At 39.7% G+C, this 21291-nt stretch overlaps 1 protein-coding gene across 3 annotated transcripts in view; it reads right to left on the bottom strand.

The window, feature by feature from the left end:
• Positions 1-21291, bottom strand: part of itga9 (integrin, alpha 9) — a 259270-nt gene that overhangs the window by 126301 nt on the left and 111678 nt on the right. For 2 of the 3 annotated variants that reach the window (XM_060925348.1, XM_060925350.1), the window contains 3 exons: positions 17159-17204; positions 16851-17005; positions 9439-9599 (listed from right to left, as the gene is read on the bottom strand). In XM_060925348.1, the coding sequence (XP_060781331.1) occupies positions 9439-9599; positions 16851-17005; positions 17159-17204 (362 nt within the window). The remainder of the gene's footprint in view (positions 1-9438; positions 9600-16850; positions 17006-17158; positions 17205-21291) is intronic. The other variant, XM_060925349.1, reaches the window with a different exon arrangement.

Raw genomic sequence — 21291 nt, 5'->3', positions numbered from 1 at the left:
CTATCAATAGAGTTAGTTCCAGGGATATGTGGAAAATCTTTCCATGTTTTTCTATAAAAAAAATCTCTTACTTGTAAATACCTGAAAAAGTGTCACACACCTCTTTGCATCCATAATCAGAAAGTGTGATCTTGCATTGAGGGAGGGAACAAAGGGTTATTACTGAGTGGCACAGAAAGTGAGGGGGTACTAATTCCTAGGTGTTTACAGAATTGGTTCCAGATGCGCAAGGTAGATGAAACAAGTATATTTTTCCCAGGCTTAAAACTAGTCAAGCAAGGGGAGCAAGTAACTAGCACATATAGAGAAGCTGGTGTACATGACTGGGCCTCCATTAGGCACCAAGCAGGGGAGCTGTCAGGAGCCACCCGCATCCAATACATACTGTAACTATCTGTAGGTTAGCTAACCAGTAATAGTGTAAAAAATTAGGTAATGCCATCCCCCCATCTTTTTTAGGTTTCTGCAAAACTGTCTTACGCAGCCGTGGGACCCTTTTATTCCAGATAAACTGTAATATTGCTGCATCTAGTTTATGGAAAAATTACTTTGGGATGAATACTGGAATACACTGGAAGAAGTACAGATATTTAGGGAGGACATTCCTTTTGACAGAGTTTATTCTGCCTGCCAGCGACAATGGCAATAAAGTCCAGAGGCTAAAGTCATCTTTAGTGCGTGAAAGTAGTGTTTCAAAGTTTAGCTTGAAGAGGTTATTGTATTTGGAAGAAATAGCTACACCAAGGTACGTAAAGCCATCTTTTGCCAGTCTGAAAGGGAGTTTTGACAGCAGACTCAGGCAGGCAGTTTAATTAATAGGAAAGATTTCGCTTTTATCTAGATTAATCTTATACCCTGACACGGACCCAAAATGCTCTAAAGTATCAAGAATACGTGGCATAGACTCTAGTGGTTCAGAGATATACAGGAGAAGATCATCAGCATACAGTGATACTTTTTGTTTAATGCCATAGCAAGTGATTCCTTTAAGAGCTGACAGGCTACGGAGTGCAATGGCTAGCAGCTCAATTGCCACTGCAAAAAGGAGAGGTGACAGGGGACAGCCCTGTCTAGTACCCCTGTGAAGGGGAAAATAGAGAAGTTACTATTTGTGCGCACTGAGGATGGAGGGGAAGAGTAAAGAAGTTGAACCCAGGCTAAGAAGTCATCACAAAACCCAAATTTAGAGAGACAGGTGAATAGGTAGTCCCACTCAACCCTATCGAAAGCTTTCTCTGTGTCCATGGACACAACTACCTTTGGACATTGGGAATCGCTATTGTTATAAATGACATTGAAGAGACGTCGTAAATTAAAGAATGAATGCCTATTTTTTATGAAGCCAGTTTGGTCTGGGTGTATGATAGAGGGCAGGACAGTTTCCAGTCTGAGAGAGAGAGCCTTAGAAATAATTTTAATGTCAGCATTGATTAATGATATGGGACGATAGGAAGAACAAAGATCTGGATCCTTGTTTTTCTTTAGTATTACAGAGATAGAAGCTTGTCAAAGAGAGGTGGGGAGAGTGCCAGGTGATAAGGATTCATTGAACATATTTAACAGCAGGGGCACAATTTTAGAGGAAAACTTTCTATAGAATTCTATCGGAAAGCCATCGGGCCCAGGGGATTTTCCAGACTGCATACAGCAGATTGCCTTGGTGAGTTCCCCCTCAGTGAGATTTTGGTCTAAAGTCTCTCTCTGATCAGAGGAGATGGAGGGCATTTCTATTCTGTTAAAAAATGACTCTAAGGGATGGGGGTCAGTGTTATGATCAGACTTATACAGAGAGCTGTAAAAGGCTTTAAAGTTACTATTTATCTCTACTGGGTCAGTGATTGTACCGGTGGGAGCGGCTAATTTAGAAATTAAATTAGCAGTAGCAGCCTGTCTGAGTTGGCAGGCCAACAGTTTTGAGGGTTCATCTCCAGATTCGTAAACAGAGTGTCTCAACTTCAGCAGCTTGGTTTCTGCTTGCTCAGTGGCTAATATATCAAATTCAGACTTTAGAGTGATCAGTTTTTTAAATAACTCTGGAGAAGGGGCAGAGGCATAATCATCATCAAGCTGTGCTATTAGAGTAAGAAGATGGGTTTGGCGTTCCATGCGCTGTTTCCTCTGAGATCCAGAGAAAGATATAATTTGTCCCCTAATGTATGCCTTAAAGGTCTCCCAAATCATTGAGGCTGATACCCCTGGAGTAACATTAGTGGATATGAAAAAGTCTATTTCGCTTGATATAAAAGTAGTAAATGCCTCATCTGAAAGTAGGAGTGAGTTAAAACACCACGGGTTACGACAGGTTGGTTTCCCTGGGAAAGAGAGCACAAGAGACACTGGGGCATGATCAGAGATGACAATGGGGTTGTAAGAGATTGTACGTACATAAGAGAGCAATCTATCATCCAACAGAAAGAAATCAATACGTGAGAGAGAGTGATGTACAGGGGAGAAAAATGAGAATTTTTTGGTCTGGGGATACAAAAAACGCCAGGGGTCAGTGATTCTATATTCTTCCATGAAATATTTAATGACAAAGGCCGATTTTGAGCCATGAATGACCCTAGTGGAAGACCGGTCCAAAACTGGGTTTAAGCAACAATTAAAGTCACCCCCTAATATGAGGTAATGGGATTGAAGATCGGGGATTTCTAAAAAAAAAGTTTCTTAAAAAATGTCATTGTCCCAGTTGGGTGCATATAAGCTACCTAAAACTACTGGCGTATTATATAGTATACCAGAGACAAAGATATAGCGGCCATTGGGGTCTGACACTATGTGAATGGCTTTGAATGAAACTGCTTTATGAATTAAAATGGCTGCTCCCCTGGACCTACAGGAGAAGTTAGAATGATATAGCTGTCCAACCCATTTCTTTCTTAATCTGGTATGTTCCAAAGCCCCCAAATGAGGTTCCTGCAGAAAGGCCACCATGGCATTCAGGCCATGTAAATGGTTGATCACTTTGTTGCATTTAACAGGTGAGTTTATGCCCTTGACATTCCAGCTGACAAAGGGGAGGTTACCCCCCTGAATGGAAGAATTTGTAGTAGTCACAGAGAAGAAAAAAAAAGCCATTACTGTGATATTATTATTGATGAACATAGGGAGGAGACAGCCTTAAAATCATTTTGATGTGTTGGGAGAGAATATGTAATGGGTAAAAGGAGAGAAAAGAAAAACAACAACAAGAACAACAACAAAAAAGCATAATAGAGAACCAAGGAGCGCCTTAGAAAATCACATACAGTGGTGCTTGAAAGTTTGTGAACCCTTTAGAATTTTCTATATTTCTGCATAAATATGACCTAAAACATCATCAGATTTTCACACAAGTCCTAAAAGTAGATAAAGAGAACCCAGATAAACAAATGAGACAAAAATATTATACTTGGTCATTTATTTATTGAGGAAAATGATCCAATATTACATATCTGTGAGTGGCAAAAGTACGTGAACCTTTGCTTTCAGTATCTGGTGTGACCCCCTTGTGCAGCAATAACTGCAACTAAATGTTTCCGGTAACTGTTGATCAGTCCTGCACACCAGCTTGGAGGAATTTTAGCACATTCCTCCATACAGAACAGCTTCAACTCTGGGATGTTGGTGGGTTTCCTCACATAAACTGCTCGCTTCAGGTCCTTCTACAACATTTCGATTGGATTAAGGTCAGGACTTTGACTTGGCCATTCCAAAACATTAACTTTATTCTTCTTTAACCATTCTTTGGTAGAACAACTTGTGTGTTTAGGGTCGTTGTCTTGCTGCATGACCCACCTTCTCTTGAGATTCAGTTCATGGACAGATGTCCTGACATTTTCCTTTAGAATTCGCTGGCATAATTCAGAATTCATTGTTCCATCAATGATGGCAAGCCGTCCTGACCCAGATGCAGCAAAACAGGCCCAAACCATGATACTACCACCACCATTTTTCACAAATGGGATAAGGTTCTTATGCTGGAATGCAGTGTTTTCCTTTCTCCAAACATAACACTTTTCATTTAAACCAAAAAATTCTAGTTTGGTCTCATCCGTCCACAAAAATTTTTCCAATAGCCTTCTGGCTTGTCCACGTGATCTTTAGCAAACTGCAGATGAGCAGCAATGTTCTTTTTGGAGAGCAGTGGCTTTCTCCTTGCAACCCTGACATGCACACCATTGTTGTTCAGTGTTCTCCTGATGGTGGACTCATGAACATTAACATTAGCCAATGTGAGAGAGGCCTTCAGTTGCTTAGAAGTTACCCTGGGGTCCTTTGTGACCTCACCAACTATTACACGCTTTGCTCTTGGAGTGATCTTTGTTGGTCGACCACTCCTGGGGAGGGTAACAATGGTCTTGAATTTCCTCCATTTGTACACAATCTGTCTGACTGTGGATTGGTGGAGTCCAAACTCTTTAGAGATGGTTTTGTAACGTTTTCCAGCCTGATGAGCATCAACAACGCTTTTTCTGAGGTCCTCAGAAATCTCCTTTGTTCGTGCCATGATGCACTTCCACAAACGTGTTGTGAAGATCAGACTTTGATAGATCCCTGTTCTTTAAATAAAACAGGGTGCCCACTCACACCTGATTGTCGTCCCATTGATTGAAAACACCTGACTCTAATTTCACCTTCAAATTAACTGCTAATCCTAGAGGTTCACATACTTTTGCCACTCACAGATATGTAATATTGGATCCTTTTCCTCAATAAATAAATGACCAAGTATAATGTTTTTATCTCATTTGTTTAACTGGGTTCTCTTTATCTACTTTTAGGATTTGTGTGAAAATCTGATGATGTTTTAGGTCATATTTATGCAGAAATATAGAAAATTCTCAAGGGTTCACAAACTTTCAAGCACCACTGTACCGTACAGTCACAAGCCCGGTACCACCACCCCCAGCAGCTTCCCAGACAAGCTGCATTGGAGAAAACTTTGATCTCTTCCAGAACTTCCAGAAGCATCTAATGCTTCAAAGTGGAAATGTGATTTTAACAGCAAATGTCACAGTGAACCCTGAGACATAGTACTACTAAAGGAACAAAATAACCAGAGTGCATGGCATTAGGCTATGGGGCAGTAATAACAGGAAAAGCATGAAGGTTGACATTCATGAACTTGCCACTGGGTAGCCTAGCAATTGTTTATCATAGCCTACCATTACCTTGACCCAAGTGCACAGAGTTCACAACAGCTCAGTCCATCGTGCCAGCAGGAACATCGCTGTTCATCTGATCTGCAGAGTTGACAGAAGTATGTTGATGGACAAAAGATTCAGCTTTAGCAGAATCCTCAAATTTCTGTTGTTCACCTTTCTGCAGGGTGATCCTCAAATAGCCTGGATGAAAGTAGCCATAGTCCTTGAATGCAGAATTCCCATGCAACAGACGTTTGACTCCAGCAAATGACTCACGCTTCTTAGACTGAGCAGCAGTGAGATCAGGGAAAATATGCACCCGTTTTCCTTTGCATTTCAAAGAGTCGCCAACTGCCCGAGCTTTGCGAAGTATAGTGGCTCTGTCCCGTTGATACAGCAGTCTAACAATCACAGGACGTGGTGCTTCACCACTTTTTGGTTTGGGACGTAGAGCTCTATGAGCTCGATCAATCTCAGGCTCAACATCAAGACCCAGGGTGTCATATAGCCATTTAGCTAGCCACCTAGCTGCACGAGAGCCTTCCTTGTCTTCCTTCAGGCCAACTATCCTAATATTATTTTGACTAGATCTGCTTTCTAGCTCCTCACATTTGGCTTTCAAAGATGTTACTTCACCGGCCAGGTTGTTAACGGTGGTCTGTAGGTCCTTAACAGAATCCCCGCAGAAAACAGCAGTATTTTCAAGTTCACCTAGCCAGCTAGCATGAGAGTCCAATGTAGCTTGCAGAGCATTGGTAGAGGAGGTTAGCTCATCTCGTACTGATGATATTTCAGTCCTCAATGTCCCGATGACCGAATCTATTTTTCCAAATATATCCGTCTTCAATAAATTCAGTTGGTCAGTGAAAGCTGACAAATTCAAAGGAACATCTTGGCCCTGAATAGATTGCTCACCACTGTTTTCTTTAGCCTGGCATGGCTTGTTGTTACCTCCGCCAAGGAGGTTATGTTTTCGGTAGCATTGGTTTGTTTGTTTGTTGATTTGTCTGTTAGCAACATTACAGAAAAAGTTATGAACGGATTGCTCTGAAATTTTTTCCAGAGGTGTGACTGGGCACAAGTAACAATCCATTAAATTTTGGCGGTGATCCGGATCACCGTCTGGATCCCAGAATTTTTAAAAGGGTTCTTGGCGGAAGTCTGCGCTTTCCGAGTGCTTTTCTAGTTAGGCATGGTTCCTGAATAAATACGAAATGTCGAAGATAACTGGTAAGATAAAGGATGGTAGGCTAAATTAAGTAAACACAATCAACACCATACGTATTTCTTAAGTCTGCATAAAAATGTTCCTGGTAAATTTAACAAAATTATTACACTTCCATGGAGCTAACTTCAGGCACGTCTGATCTGCTCCATGACCGGAAGCCCCCATCCAGATTGTATCTTTTAAATAATGCAAAATACTGATACAAACATTGAAACTATGTGTTTGTCGTGGAACAAAAAAAAGTTGAAATTTTTAAGTTTTATAAAGAGCCTGTGAGCAGGGTTGCCATATTTCAGCAAAATACCACACCCACATCTAAAAAACTGCCCAGAAATTCAGGGTACTGGACAAGGAAGACACATTTTTCTTTGTGTGGGAAATGTGTTAAGTGTTGCACATACATTTTGGATTTATTTATAGAGCCACTGCTCTACGTCGCACACACAGACCACATGTTGTGCACAGGGAAGTGTATCTGCTGTTCCATCATTATTTAAAAAAAATAAATAAAACAAAATAAACCTTCCCAGGAAATCATATGACCACTATAATGAAATGCTGCTTAAAGGACCTTAGTTTGGCTCAAAGCACCACTGTTTAAGCTTCATAGTAGATTCTGATGGCATGTCCAGCAACCTTTTCTGATTATTCTGGAGTGAAACCTAAAAACTAAATTAATCAACTGAAATGCTATCAGATAGTTACTGTAACTACAAACTAAACAACAGTTCCCAGAATTGGGAAAGACATACAGTAACTGTTTTGAAACACTGTTAGCTTGTTTACTCAGTCACATTAGGCACAAGATAAAAAGCTTGCCAGAAAGTTCCAAACTGTGTGTAGTTCAGGAGTTACATTGTGCAAATTGCTATTTGTTGTCATAATTATGACATACGAGTATGTACACCGTGAATAAATTTTAGAAACACTTTATATTCACTTTCCCATGTAAAAGGAACTCTGAAATTCATGTAAATATTTAAAAAATTCTAATTTATTTTTGCAAATAAACATGAAGAATGAGAATGTTATGCTAGTACATCAGATAGAGTACTTTTGTGCTGGCAGGTATTGCCGGACCTTACTGCCAGCTACTTGTAACATGCTCCATTATGAAGGGTTATTGATACTGTTATTGCTATTGATGAAGTGTCTATCGACGGTACATTTCGCTAACATTTTATCGCTCAAGCCTCCCCCCTACTCTCTCTATCTACACACACACACACACACACACACACACACACACGGATCAGCCATAATATTATGACCACTGACAGGTGACGTGAATAACATTGATTATCTCATTGCAATGGCACATGTCAAGGGGTGGAATATATTTGGTAGCAAGAGAACAGTCAGTTCTTGAAGTTGATGTGTTGGAAGCAGGAAAAGTGGGTAAGTGTAAGGGTCTGAGCGACTTTTACAAAGGCCAAATTGTGATAGCTAGGTGATTGGGGCTGAACATCTCCAAAATGGCACATCTTGTGGGGTGTTCCCAGTATGCAGTGGTTAGTGTCTACGATCCAATATGATTCACTCCCACAGAATCATATGCTGGGTGTTCCCAGCATGCAGTGGCTGGTACCAACCAAAAGTGGTCCAAGGAAGGGCAACCGGTGAATTGGTGACAGGGTCATGGGTGTCAAAGGCTCATTGATTCGCATGTGGCACAAGGGCAAACCCACATGGTCCAATCCCACAGAAGAGCTACTGCTGCACAAACTGCTGAAAAAGTTAATGTTGCAACATTAACTCTTTCAGCAGTTTGTGCTAGGTGTGTGTATGAATGAATGAATGAATGAATATTCATTTATTCACTCACTCATTCATTCTATCCACATTCACTGGAGCTGAGCGATCACGCGCTCTGATTGGTTACTCTACTACTAGCTGATATACTGTGAGTAGAGAAAAACAAAATGGCAGAGCTTGTTGCTGAACCAATCAAGGACAACATAAAAACCCTACTCGATAACAAAACCCCAAGAATTGTTATCAAGTATTTAAAAGAAACAGGCAAAAAGGCAATAAATGAAATATAGGCAATAAAGGAAACAGGCAAAAGAATTTAGTATCCCCCCCCCCCACTATCTCCTGTTCCACAGTCCAACCCAGTCAGTGGCACTAATGCACCTTTAAATTGGTTTGCCATCTGCCAAAAAAAACATAAAGAAGAAGAAGAAGAACCCCCCCCCCAAAAAAAAAAAAAAAAAAAATTGGAATTAAAGTATTTGATGGTCAGAACATATCTTTTTTATTTTTCAATAATTATTATTACTGATATACGTATATGATATACGTATATAGACTGATTTCTGATTACGTATATGAACTGAACAGAGCGGATGGTGTGCCGTTCAGCTCATATACAATTCGATTTCGTGGAATAACTGTGTGTGTATATACAGTGTATATTATATATACACTGTATACACACACACACGAACAGTGGCATCCAAAAGCTCATCAAATTTAACACACAATTTTCAGTAGAAATTATATTACTGATGAGTATAAAGTAGCATCTTTCAAATAGTTACATGAATTTCAGAGTATCTTTTACATGGGAAAGTGTACATAACGTATTTCTCAAATGTTTGAGAAATTTCTATTTCTCATTGTACATACTTAGACACTACTTTAAATGGTTAAATCATTTAAATACTATATTCACTTTCTTCAGTGAAAACCATATTAAGGTTACAAACCATACAAAAAAGTGCCTGATCAACCTGATCTTGGTATCAAAAAAGGGAAAAAACAAAACAAACAACAAAAAACAGACAAACAAACAATTAAAAATAAAAAAACAAACAAACTAATAATAAACAGAACGGTTTTAATTGCACAATGAATTGAAACCAGAATACAGAAGGTATTAACCTCCTGGGAAAAATTTTGAGTGAATGAAATCACAGCTTACTCAGCCTTAGAGAAGTGTATCAAACACACCATGCCACTGTTGCATTATGAAAAAATAACCTGGTGTTATTTGAGAAGGTACACACTACTTCAAGTACATTCACCACTGAAACACATACCATGTTGAAGAGAGTAGAGGTGCCTCTAAAATGGACCTACCCGTACATAGGTTGTGTAGTGATGGCACTCCTGCTGGTTGATGCGAAGGTTGAAGTTCTGACCCACAACACCAGTCTGCTCTCCACCAAGTGTGAAATAGACTCGTGATGATAAGCCTTTGTATCGCTTATCTGCATCCGCTGTTAGATTGTACAGCAGCTCTGAGGGGAAACACAAATCAGCAATGTGCTGTACTTTTAGCATATAAACTATATTAAATAATAACAAGCCTTCAAGTGTAATGGAGTTCTCAAAAATGTTCACTAAAAGGCTACATAAAATGTCTGTTCCACACTGATATTCATCAGAATAACACAACACATCCTGGGACTACAATCAGTGAAGCTGTTTTCATACATTTTCTGTTAAAAATAACTGATACACATGAACTCACACATGCCTTTCAGTGCTGGCTGTTTTTTAGAAAAAAAAAACAGTGAGTAGGACTCATTACTCTACTGAAACTGGTTTGGATGGAGTCCACACTCACACACTAACACACACCCTCTCTGCAGGACCTGTGCAAGGGTCTCTGTCTCTGTCATCATCCAGCTGTGATGGAGCCATGACCTCACTCAGACACTGGAAGGGAGTGTTTCAGAGTGTAGTTATACAGAGAAGAGGTGAGCTAGCACTTTCCAGTACTAATGCCAAGCAGCGGAAACAGAAGAGCCCTTATTCTTTCCTCACTCGGGAACAGCCAAAATGCATAACACCCATTTTATATATCCTGCATCCCTCACATGGTTATACCTACTGAGTGAGTACTGATCACACCCGCTGAGTGAACGCCCAGTCATAGACAGTTTGTATTCTGAATAGCTAACAGTATGAAAATAGCTATGCAAGTCACTTGTCAGACAAGCAGTAAGACAGAGGTAATTTCTAGGATTACTCAAGACAGTGCTGTTTAAACTATTAAATACATTCCACTTGGAGGCATGTTAGAGTCACCTCAGATCAACACCAATAATGATCTTTAAAATATATAGTACTGATGAGGGATATTATCACTACAATAATAATATGATGTGTATATCAACAGTACACAAGCAATACTGACAGACAGTGATGGATGGTGGTAATTTTTTTTTGGGGGGGGGCACAGTGAATAATATACATCACTAATACAGTATATCATTTAAAAGTTTACATATAAATTTTGGCATTTGAATCTAGATTTCATCTGAATATCAAATACGCTATACAGAAGAGTTGTCACCCTTTTGCTCAAAACAAAATTTACTGTTTTGTCATCTGTCTTTTTGTGTAATTTGTACTTTGATTAGACAATGTGTGCTCAGTTTATCAACTTTCACTTTCAACTCAAACATAATTTAACAGAAAAACTAATGATAGAATAAATAATCCACATCACCAAAATTGTGTGTGTATATATACATTTTTTTCATTCTATCCACCTTCACTGTATATGAGAAATCACGCACTCTACTACTAGGATATCAGCTCATACACCGTGAGTAGAGAAAAACAAAATGGCTGCATGCATTAAGTCAGATATATCACTTTGTTATCAAATATTTAAAAGAAACAGAAACAGCTAAAAGTTTTCCCCCAATATCTCCTGTTCCACACTCCAGCCCAGTTAGTGCCGGTAATGCACCTTTAAGTTGGTTTGCCAACCGCCAAAAAAACAAAGAAGAAGAAAATGGCGGCATGTGTTCTGAACCAATCGTGGATGAAATAAAAACTCTCAAACAAAACCCCAAAAAGTACAAAAAAAAAGCAACAAAATATGGAATGAAAGTATTTCATGGCAAGAATGTATCTTTTTTGTCCAAGAATTATTATAATAGCATTTTTCACAAATTACTACTGTCATTTTGCTGGTTTGTTTACATTCTAAACAGAAATGATTTTGTTGGGCACTTTATACAAAGTTTATATTTATCAAATTTGCAAAAAATGAAAATAAAAATGCTCTGTTTCTCAAAATCCAGTAAATGTGGATACAATAAAACAGTTCTCATCTCATTATCTCTAGCCGCTTTTATCCTGTTATTCCACTTAATCTCATCATACATGGCTTATAGCCAACTTAGTGTTACGCGCCTCATCAGCTATAATGTGGCTTGGTTAAGTTGTGTGTAAAATTAACTGCCAGTGTGAGACAGTGTGGCACTCAGTAAGGAGTGCATGAGCACGACTCGATTTTGTGGAATGACTGTTTATATATATATATATATATATATATATATATATATATATATATATATGAATGTTTATATATATATATATATATATATATATATGAGCTCAACACTAGGTGGGCGTGTCACACTGTGTAGTCACATGACTGTAACTAATTGCCTGCATGAACCTACAGCCGAGAGTATCTCTGCCTACAGCACTGGGCTCATTACAGTTAGCTCACAGCCTCACTTTATATCATACTTCTGTGTGTTTTTAAGCATAACCGTTGGTGGTATGTTACACTCGGTTTAAAAAAACAAAAACACACAAATAATCCTCTTTAAAACATTTGCTAACCACAGATAAGATGATGTGGATGCCCAAAATATGAAACCTTATATTTGATTTTTCTTTTACCTTTGAAAGTCAGGGGGAGCTTAGCGCTGCTAGCCCATTGATACGAGCCACCACTGCCCAGAGAGCACCTTACTGAGTGCCACACTGTCACACCCTGGCAGTTAATTTTACAAACAACTTACAGTAACCAAGCCACAAGATACTAAATCAAAGTCATGAAATCATAGTGTGTGTGTGTGTGTGTGTGTGTGTGTGTGTGTGTGTGTGTGTGCGCGCGCGCGTGCGTGTGATGTAGGCTAATTTTTGATACTTTTAATTTGCTATTTTGAGTTCCTGAATTAATAAAATAATGGCAACATTTTATGTTAATTAGATGCACTAAATGTCATAGGTTTTTTCATAAAAAATTCTGTTCACAAGATCAGCAATTTCTCAAATTAAATTCCTGTATCCATCAATGTCATATTTATATATTAAATACTGCCCTCAAATTGCATTCCATTTACAGCCCAAAACATATAGTGCTCAGCGTAAATGAGTGCACCCCCTTTGAAAAGTAACATTTTAAACAATATCTCAATGAACACAAACAATTTCCAAAATGTTGACAAGACAAAGTTTAATATAACATCTGTTTAACTTATAACATAAAAGTAAGGTTAATAATATAACTTTAGATTACACATTTTTCAGTTTTACTCAAATTAGGGTGGTGCAAAAATGAGTACACCCCACAACAAAAACTACTACATCTAGTACTTTGTATGGCCTCCATGATTTTTAATGACAGCACCAAGTCTTCTAGGCATGGAATGAACAAGTTGGCGACATTTTGCAACACCAATCTTTTTCCATTCTTCAACAATGACCTCTTTTAGTGACTGGATGCTGGATGGAGAGTGATGCTCAACTTGTCTCTTCAGAATTCCCCAAAGAAAATAATTTCTTTACACCACAAAGGTGAAGGCTACAAGAAGATCAGCAAAGCTTTACTTATCAGTCAAAATACTGTAGCAAAAGTGGTACAAAAATTTAAGAAAGATGGAACTGCAACCATCTCACAGAGACGTCCAGGTCATCCACGGAAGTTAACAACTCGACAGGAGCGTCTTCTGATGAGAAGGGTTGAAGAAAATTGGCATGCAAGTTCACTGCAGTTATCTAAAGAAGTAGAAAGCCAAACTGGGGTGACTATTTCCTGTGACACAATACGGCGTACACTGCAAGGAATGGCATGCATGGATGCCATCCATGAAAGAAGCCTCTCCGAAAGCCCAGGCACAAAAAAGTCCACCTAGAGTTTGCCAGGGGCCATGCTGACAAAGATGAAGACTACTGGGACTCTATATTCTGGAGTGATGAGACCAAGATAAATGTTTTTGGAATTGATGGCTTCAAAACTGTATGGTGTCGCAAAGAAGAAATTAAAGAAAGAAAGCACAACTTTATTCATCACACACTTGTGAAATTTCCTCTCTGCATTTAACCCATCTGAAGCAGTAAACACACACATGCACACACACGTGAGCAATGAGCACAGACACATACAGTGGTGCTTGAAAGTTTGTGAACCCTTTAGAATTTTTTATATTTCTGCATAAATATGACCTAAAACATCATCAGATTTTTACACAAGTCCTAAAAGTAGATAAAGAGAACCCAGTTAAACAAATTAGAAAAAAATTATACTTGGTCATTTATTTATTGAGGAAAATGATCCAATATTACATATCTGTGAGTGGCAAAAGTATGTGAACCTCTAGGATTAGCAGTTAATTCGAAGGTGAAATTAGAGTCAGGTGTTTTCAATCAATGGGATGACAATCAGGTGTGAGTGGGCACCCTGTTTTATTTAAAGAACAGGGATCTATCAAAGTCTGATCTTCACAACACATGTTTGTGGAAGTGTATCATGGCACAAACAAAGGAGATTTCTGAGGACCTCAGAAAAAGCGTTGTTGATGCTCATCAGGCTGGAAAAGGTTACAAAATCATCTCTAAAGAGTTTGGACTCCACCAATCCACAGTAAGACAGATTATGTACAAATGGAGGAAATTCAAGACCATTGTTACCCTCCCCAGGAGTGGTCGACCAACAAAGATCACTCCAAGAGCAAGGCGTGTAATAGTCAGCGAGGTCACAAAGGACCCCAGGGTAACTTCTAAGCAACTGAAGGCCTCTCTCACATTGGCTAATGTTAATGTTCATGAGTCCACTATCAGGAGAACACTGAACAACAATGATGTGCATGGCAGGGTTGCAAGGAGAAAGCCACTGCTCTCCAAAAAGAACATTGCTGCTTGTCTGCAGTTTACTAAAGATCACGTGGACAAGCCAGAAGGCTACTGGAAGGCATTATGTTTGGAGAAAGGAAAACCCTGCATTCCAGCATAAGAACCTTATCCCATCGGTGAAACATGGTGGTGGTAGTATCATGGTTTGGGCCTGTTTTGCTGCATCTGGGCCAGGACGGCTTGCCATCATTGATGGAACAATGAATTCTGAATTATACCAGCAAATTCTAAAGGAAACTGTCAGGACATCTGTCCATGAACTGAATTTCAAGAGAAGGTGAGTCATGCAGCAAGACAACGACCCTAAGCACACAAGTTGTTCTACCAAAGAATGGTTAAAGAAGAATAACGTTAATGTGTTGGAATGGCCAAGTCAAAGTCCTGACCTTAATGCAATCAAAATGTTGTGGAAGGACCTGAAGCGAGCAGTTCATACGAGGAAATCCACCAACATCCCAGAGTTGAAGCTGTTCTGTACGGAGGAATGTGCTAAAATTCCTCCAAGCCGGTGTGCAGGACTGATCAGCAGTTACCAGAAACGTTTAGTTGCAGTTACTGCTGCACAAGGGGGTCACACCAGATACTGAAAGCAAAGGTTCACATACTTTTGCCACTCACAGATATGTAATATTGGATCATTTGCCTCAATAAATAAATGACCAAGTATAATATTTTTGTCTCATTTGTTTAACTGGGTTCTCTTGATTTACTTTTAGGACTTGTGTGAAAATCTGATGATGTTTTAGGTCATATTTATGCAGAAATATAGAAAATTCTAAAGGGTTCACAAACTTTTCAGCACCACTGTACCCAGAGCAGTGGGCAGCCATGCTAACAGCGCCCGGGGAGCAGTTGGGAGTTAGGTGCCTTGCTCAAGGGCACCTCAGCCCAAGGCTGTCCCATATTAACCTAACCTGCATGTCTTTGGATTGTGGGGGAAACCCACGCAGACACGGGGAGAACATGCAAACTCCACACAGAAAGGCCCTTGCCGGCTGCTGGGTTCGAACCCAGAACCTTCTTGCTGTGAGGCGACCATGCTAACCACTACACCACCGTGCCGCCCACAAGGTGAGGAATACAAAGAAAAATGCATGGTGCCTACAGTGAAACATGGTGGTGGCAGTATCCTTATGTGGGGCTGCATGAATGCTGCTGGTGTTGAGGAGCTGCATTTCATTGATGGCATTATGAATTCACAGATGTATTGCTCTATACTGAAAGAGAAGATGCTACCATCACTCCGTGCCCTTGGTCGCAGCACACTTTTCCAACATGACTAAACACACATCTAAGGCCACTGTTGGATTTCTGAAGAAGAACAGGATGAAAGTGATTCAGTGGCCAAGTGTATCTCCTGATCTGAACCCAATCGAACACCTATGGGGAATTCTGAAGAGACAAGTTGAGCATCACTCTCCATCCAGCATCCAGTCACTAAAAGAGGTCATTGTTGAAGAATGGAAAAAGATTGATGTTGCAAAATGTCGCCAACTTGTTCATTCCATGCCTAGAAGACTTGGTGCTGTCATTAAAAATCATGGAGGCCATACAAAGTATTAGATATAGTAGTTTTTGTTGTGGGGTGTACTCATTTTTGCACCACCCTAATTTGAGTAAAACTGAAAAAAAAATTGTAATCTAAGTTATATTATTAACCTTACTTTTTCCCATTATAAGTTAAACAGATGTTATATTAAACTTTGTCTTGTCAACATTTTGGAAATTGTTTGTGTTCACTCAGCATTGTACATTTCAATGTGACATACTGTGGTTTCATCAAACTGCCAGATAATGCCGATGGACTTAATACTGCTCCTTGCTTGAGCTGATATTGTGCAGGAAAAACAGGCTTAAGTCCAACATCAAAATCACATGTAATTGGCATAACATGCTGCTCCACACGATGTGTGTAATGTTCATATAACTGTCTGAATTAGCAGGTAAATCTGTAATTACAACCAAGATCAGAACACTCATGTGCACTATGTTCTTTGTTAAATCCTCACTACACATGCATAACTTTGAATGCAGCCCAGATTACAAAGCTACATCTTATTGTCTAGACTGAAAAAGAAGAGTTTTTTTTTAACTTTACTGAAATCAATAAATGATGCAACCTAATGCAAGCAATTGAATATTTTCATTTAAAGACAATTTTGCCAGTTAAAGTAAGCACATTTAGTATATTGAATAGTGCTAAAACAGTTGAATGCTTACCAGTAGTCATCCCAATTGGAAAACAAACAAGTCAGGCTATTGGAACAGAAATATTTAGACAAATAAATAAAAGTAAACACTTATTTTTAAGTAAAGAAGTGAAGTTTAGAATTTGCGCTAAGAATTTGCATTAAAAATGTCACAAATACTCTGTGACTGTTTATATACAAAATCTAGTTCTCGTGGCACTAACCTGGTTGTTACAGTGCAGTTCTAACCTACTAAACTGATCGAAATTGAGCTGAGGTAGTACTGAGAGAGTACTTCTGCAATGCAATATAAAATGTTTTAGCAGCCAGGCTCCATTCTTTATTGTACAAGTCAAAAAAGTACAGCCTAATTAGATTACTTGTGTGAAACACTGTGCTGATCATTGCTTTCCTCACCTATTTGTCCAGGCACAAGTTTCCCATGGAAGCGCATACAGACTGTGACATTAAAGCAGTTTAGATGCTGTGGATTTTCATGACACTGAGGCACGGTGATGTTTATGGCGGCCGGCAGAAAGATGGACACATCCACTGTGATTACCGGTTTAGATCTTTTCAAGTAGCAAAAAAAAAAAAGTTACACACACATTGTAACAGTACATAGTTATGAGGAAGTAGACAGATGGCAGACTATTTTTTAAATGTGAATATATTTATTTTGGTTCAGGTATTAGCACATACTGGATCAGGAGTGCCTTTCTCACCTTAGTAACACCACACTGTCTGCCATGAATGCACCGATTGTCACATCTGTATTGGAACAAAGACATTATTTACAACCCAAAAAAGGTGGGATGCTGTGTAAAACCTAAATAAAAACAGAAAGGAATGATTTGGAAATAATTTTTGACCTAAATTCAACTGAATACAATCCAAGACCAGATATTTAATGTTCAAACTAATAAACTTTGTTTTTTTGTTTTTGTAAATATACACTCATTCTGAATTTGATAGCAGCAACACACTCCAAAAACATTGGGACAGGGGCAACAAAAGACTGGGAAAGTTGTGGACTATCCAAAAAACACTAGTTTGGAACATTCTACAGGTAAGCAGGTTAATTGGTAACTGGAAAGGCTCAGTCATTCACAAACAAGGATAGGATAAGGTTCACCACTTTGGGGGAATCTGCGTGGACAAAAATTGCAACAGTTTAAGAACAATGTTTCTCAATGTACAACGGCAAGGAATTTAGGGATTTAACCATCGACAATCCATAATAACATCAAAACATTCTGTGAATACAGAAAAATATCTGTATGTAAGCGGCAATATGTAGGTACCATGTTGCTGTGCCTATACATCTAACAACGATGAAGCTGCATACAGAGAGGAGGCTCAGAACCTGGCAGCGTGGTGCGACACCAACGACCTGGTCTTAAACACCAAGAAGACCAAAGAAATCATTGTGGACTTCAGGACCTCCAAAAAGACAGCATATCAGAGCAGAAGCTGTGGAGAGTCTCCAGCTTCAGGTTTCTGGGAGTGACCATCACCTCTCCTGGACTGATACAGTAACACCTCAGTGGTAGTAGGCAAAGCACAACAACTCCTCTACTTTCTGAGGAGATTAAAGAGAGTCAACCTCCCCCAGAAGCTGCTGGTCAATTTCTATTGGTGCACCATATTTATCATTCTTCTTAAGGGCTGCATGTTCGTCAATATTAACAAACTGTATGACTGCCTGGTACAGCAGCTGCACCAAAGCTGCCAGAAAAGCCCTACAGCATGTTGTGAAAACAGCACAGGACATCGGTGGCACCGAGTTGCCATCTTTGGATCTGCTACACAACACTTGCTGTGTCAGAAGGGCCAAAAACATTTATAAAGGACGTCACTCACCCCGCACATCACTTGTTTAAGCTCCTCCCATCAGGCAGGCGCTTCAGATCTATACGCACACGCACCAACAGACTTAAAAACAGTTTCCTTCCAACTGCAATAAACTTATTGAACTCTGATATCTCCACAATCTGAGATATGACGTGCAATACATTGTTTTTCTATTCAATCCACAACCTGTACATATTGCTTGATTTCCATATTGTTTCTGTTAAGTCCATTTTGGATTTATTTATTTATTTATCACCTTCTTAGTTCTCAGGTATTTGCTAAGTAAGTGCTCTTTTTTGTTGTTTGTTTGTTTTTGTCTTAATATTTTGAACCTTAATTTTTTGCACCTTTGGGACCAGCACAAAAGAAATTTTGTTGTGCCTTAACAATGATAATAAAGTGCTTGAACTTGATTGAACAAGGCTGAAAACAAACATTGAACGTCCGTGACCTTTGATACCTCAGGTGGCACTTCATTAAAATCCATCATAATTGTATAAAGGACATTACTACATGGGCTTGGGAACACTTTGGAAAAGCATTTTTGGTAAAGAGTTCATCACTGCATATACCATGCAAAGTGAAATCAACAACATCCAGAAGCACTGCTGAATTCTCTGGGCCTGAGTTCATCTCAAATGGACTGACACAAAGTGGAAAAGTGTGCTGTGGTCTGTCGAGTCCACGTTTCCAATTGTTCTTGGAAATCATGGGTATTGTGTCTTCCAGGCTAAAGAGGAAAAGGACTATCCAGATTGTTACCAGGACAAAGTTCAAAAGCCAGCATCTGTGAAGGTATGGGGTGCCCATGGCATAGGTAACTTGCACATCTGTGAAGGCACCATTTAATGCTGAAAGGTACCGTACATACATGTTTTGGAGCAATATAAGCTGCCATCCAGACATCTTTTTCAGGGACATCCCTGCTTATTCTAGTAAGATCAAGCCACATTTTGCACGTGTTATAACAGTGTGGCTTAATAGTAAGAGTGTGGGTGCTTAACTGGCCTGCCTGCCTCCCAATGAAAATATGTGGTGCATTGTAAAGTGCAGAATATGTTAACAGAGACCACAAACTGCTGAGCAACTGTGAAGTCATCTATCAAGCAAGAATGAGAAAGAATCTCATTTTCAAAACTTCAACAATTTGTGTCCTCAGTTCCCAAACGCTTACTGAGTGTTGTTAAAAGAAAAGCTGCTGTAACACAGTGTTAACATGCCCCTGTCCCAACTTTTTTGAAACGTGTTGCAGGCATCAAATAATGAGTGTATATTTACAAAAAAAAAAAGTTTCAGTTTGAACATAAAATGTCTTATCTTTGTATTGTATTCAATTGAATATTGGTTGAAAATGATTTGCAAATCACTGTATAAAAAGAAGACAATGCAGTATTTCAAGTTGGGAAATAATACAAAACATGTCAGACAGCAATTTGGGAAATTAAGCTATAACTATATTTATTGCTGCAAAGGACATTCTTATTCTCATCTTCGATATCTCAGTAAAGTAAAAACATGACCACAGAAGTACAGCCAAATATTGTTTGGATGATGAAGCAGCAGTGTAAAACCAGGTGTATTGCATAATTTTATATTTTAAGGGGTTTTTTTTTTCTTAAAATATTCATATAATTCTTATGTTACGGTCATGTAAAAAAAAATAAGTACATCCTATGGAAATTGTAGACTTTTTTTCAACATATTTAAAACAAGCAAATATTTCACCCTTATGTTACAATGCCTACAGATAAAGGTGATATACTTGAACAAAACAAGGAAATTAGCTCTTTTGTCAGGTACGCGAGGGAGGCGGATGTATGTGCAGAAGTGTTCAGTTTAATAAAGTGCATATATAAATACAGATACACACAAAGGCAAACAGTCCAAATCGGCAGGCTAGATCAGAGATGTGAAAACAGGCAAAGGGTCGGTCGAGGTGCAAACAGAAAATCAAAGGCAAAATGAGAACAAGATTCTAATGCATCAGCGCAGTCCTTAAGTAGGCAAACACAATGTTCTCTAATTGAGAACAGGTGCGCCTTGTTCACGGCACGCGTGCTGGAGTCCACTCAGCGCGCGTGCAGCCTGAGCCGCGCCTTCAGGTGCATGCGCCACAGTGCGCAGGACTGACAGAACCCCCTCCCAAAGAGCTCCCTCCGGGAGCAAAAATCCATCATACTTGGCCCCAGTGGGGGTTCGGGCTCAGGCTCTGGACATGACTTGGGTTCTTGGCTAGGAGTAGGCTTGACCTCGGGACTTGACTTGATGCTCAGACTCCGGACCTGACTTGAATCTTGGACTAGGCTTGGATCCAGGACTGAAGGTGGCCTCAAGCTCCAGACTGGACTCGAGCTCTGGAGATGATTTGAGCTTCGGTGATGACTCTGGCTCCAGCTCAGGAGATGACTCAGGCTGGAGTTCTGGAACTGGCTTGGATACGGGGCTGGAAGTGTGCTCAAGCTCTAAAGATGACGAACTCTGGCTCGAACTCAGGAGATGACTCAAGCTGGAGTTCTGGAACTGGCTTGGACGTAGAGCTGGGCTCAAGCTCAGGAGATTACTCAAGTTCTGGACTTGGCTCAGGCTCAAGCTCTGTCAGCGCATTGCTTTGGTCCAGGTTAGAACCTGGCGGTGGCTATTGTGGCTATTCTGGCAGATTTTGGAGGTGATCCATCACATAAATTTGGGGGGAGTAAATATGCAAATGAAGCCACAGTAGCCGCGAAGGTAGTGACAGAAGATGCCAGGAAACCAATGGTAGCAGTGACATATAGTGACGTATGGCCTATGGCAATGACGGAAGTGTGCATGGTTTTCACGGCTGTAGTACAGCATAGCCACGGCAAGACAAAACAAGCCATGCCTCCTAGGCAAACTTTTTACTTTCTGCAGAACGTTATTCTGTGAACATTTTGAGCTCGATGGCTGCAACAGAATGCTATGGTAACCCTCGGTAGCCCATGTAAGCCAAACGTATGCCTGATGTATGCCTCAAGGATGCTCA

Source organism: Neoarius graeffei, chromosome 7 (genome assembly GCF_027579695.1).
Source record: "Neoarius graeffei isolate fNeoGra1 chromosome 7, fNeoGra1.pri, whole genome shotgun sequence".
NCBI lineage: Eukaryota > Metazoa > Chordata > Actinopteri > Siluriformes > Ariidae > Neoarius > Neoarius graeffei.
This window is presented reverse-complemented; position numbering and strand designations above follow the sequence as displayed.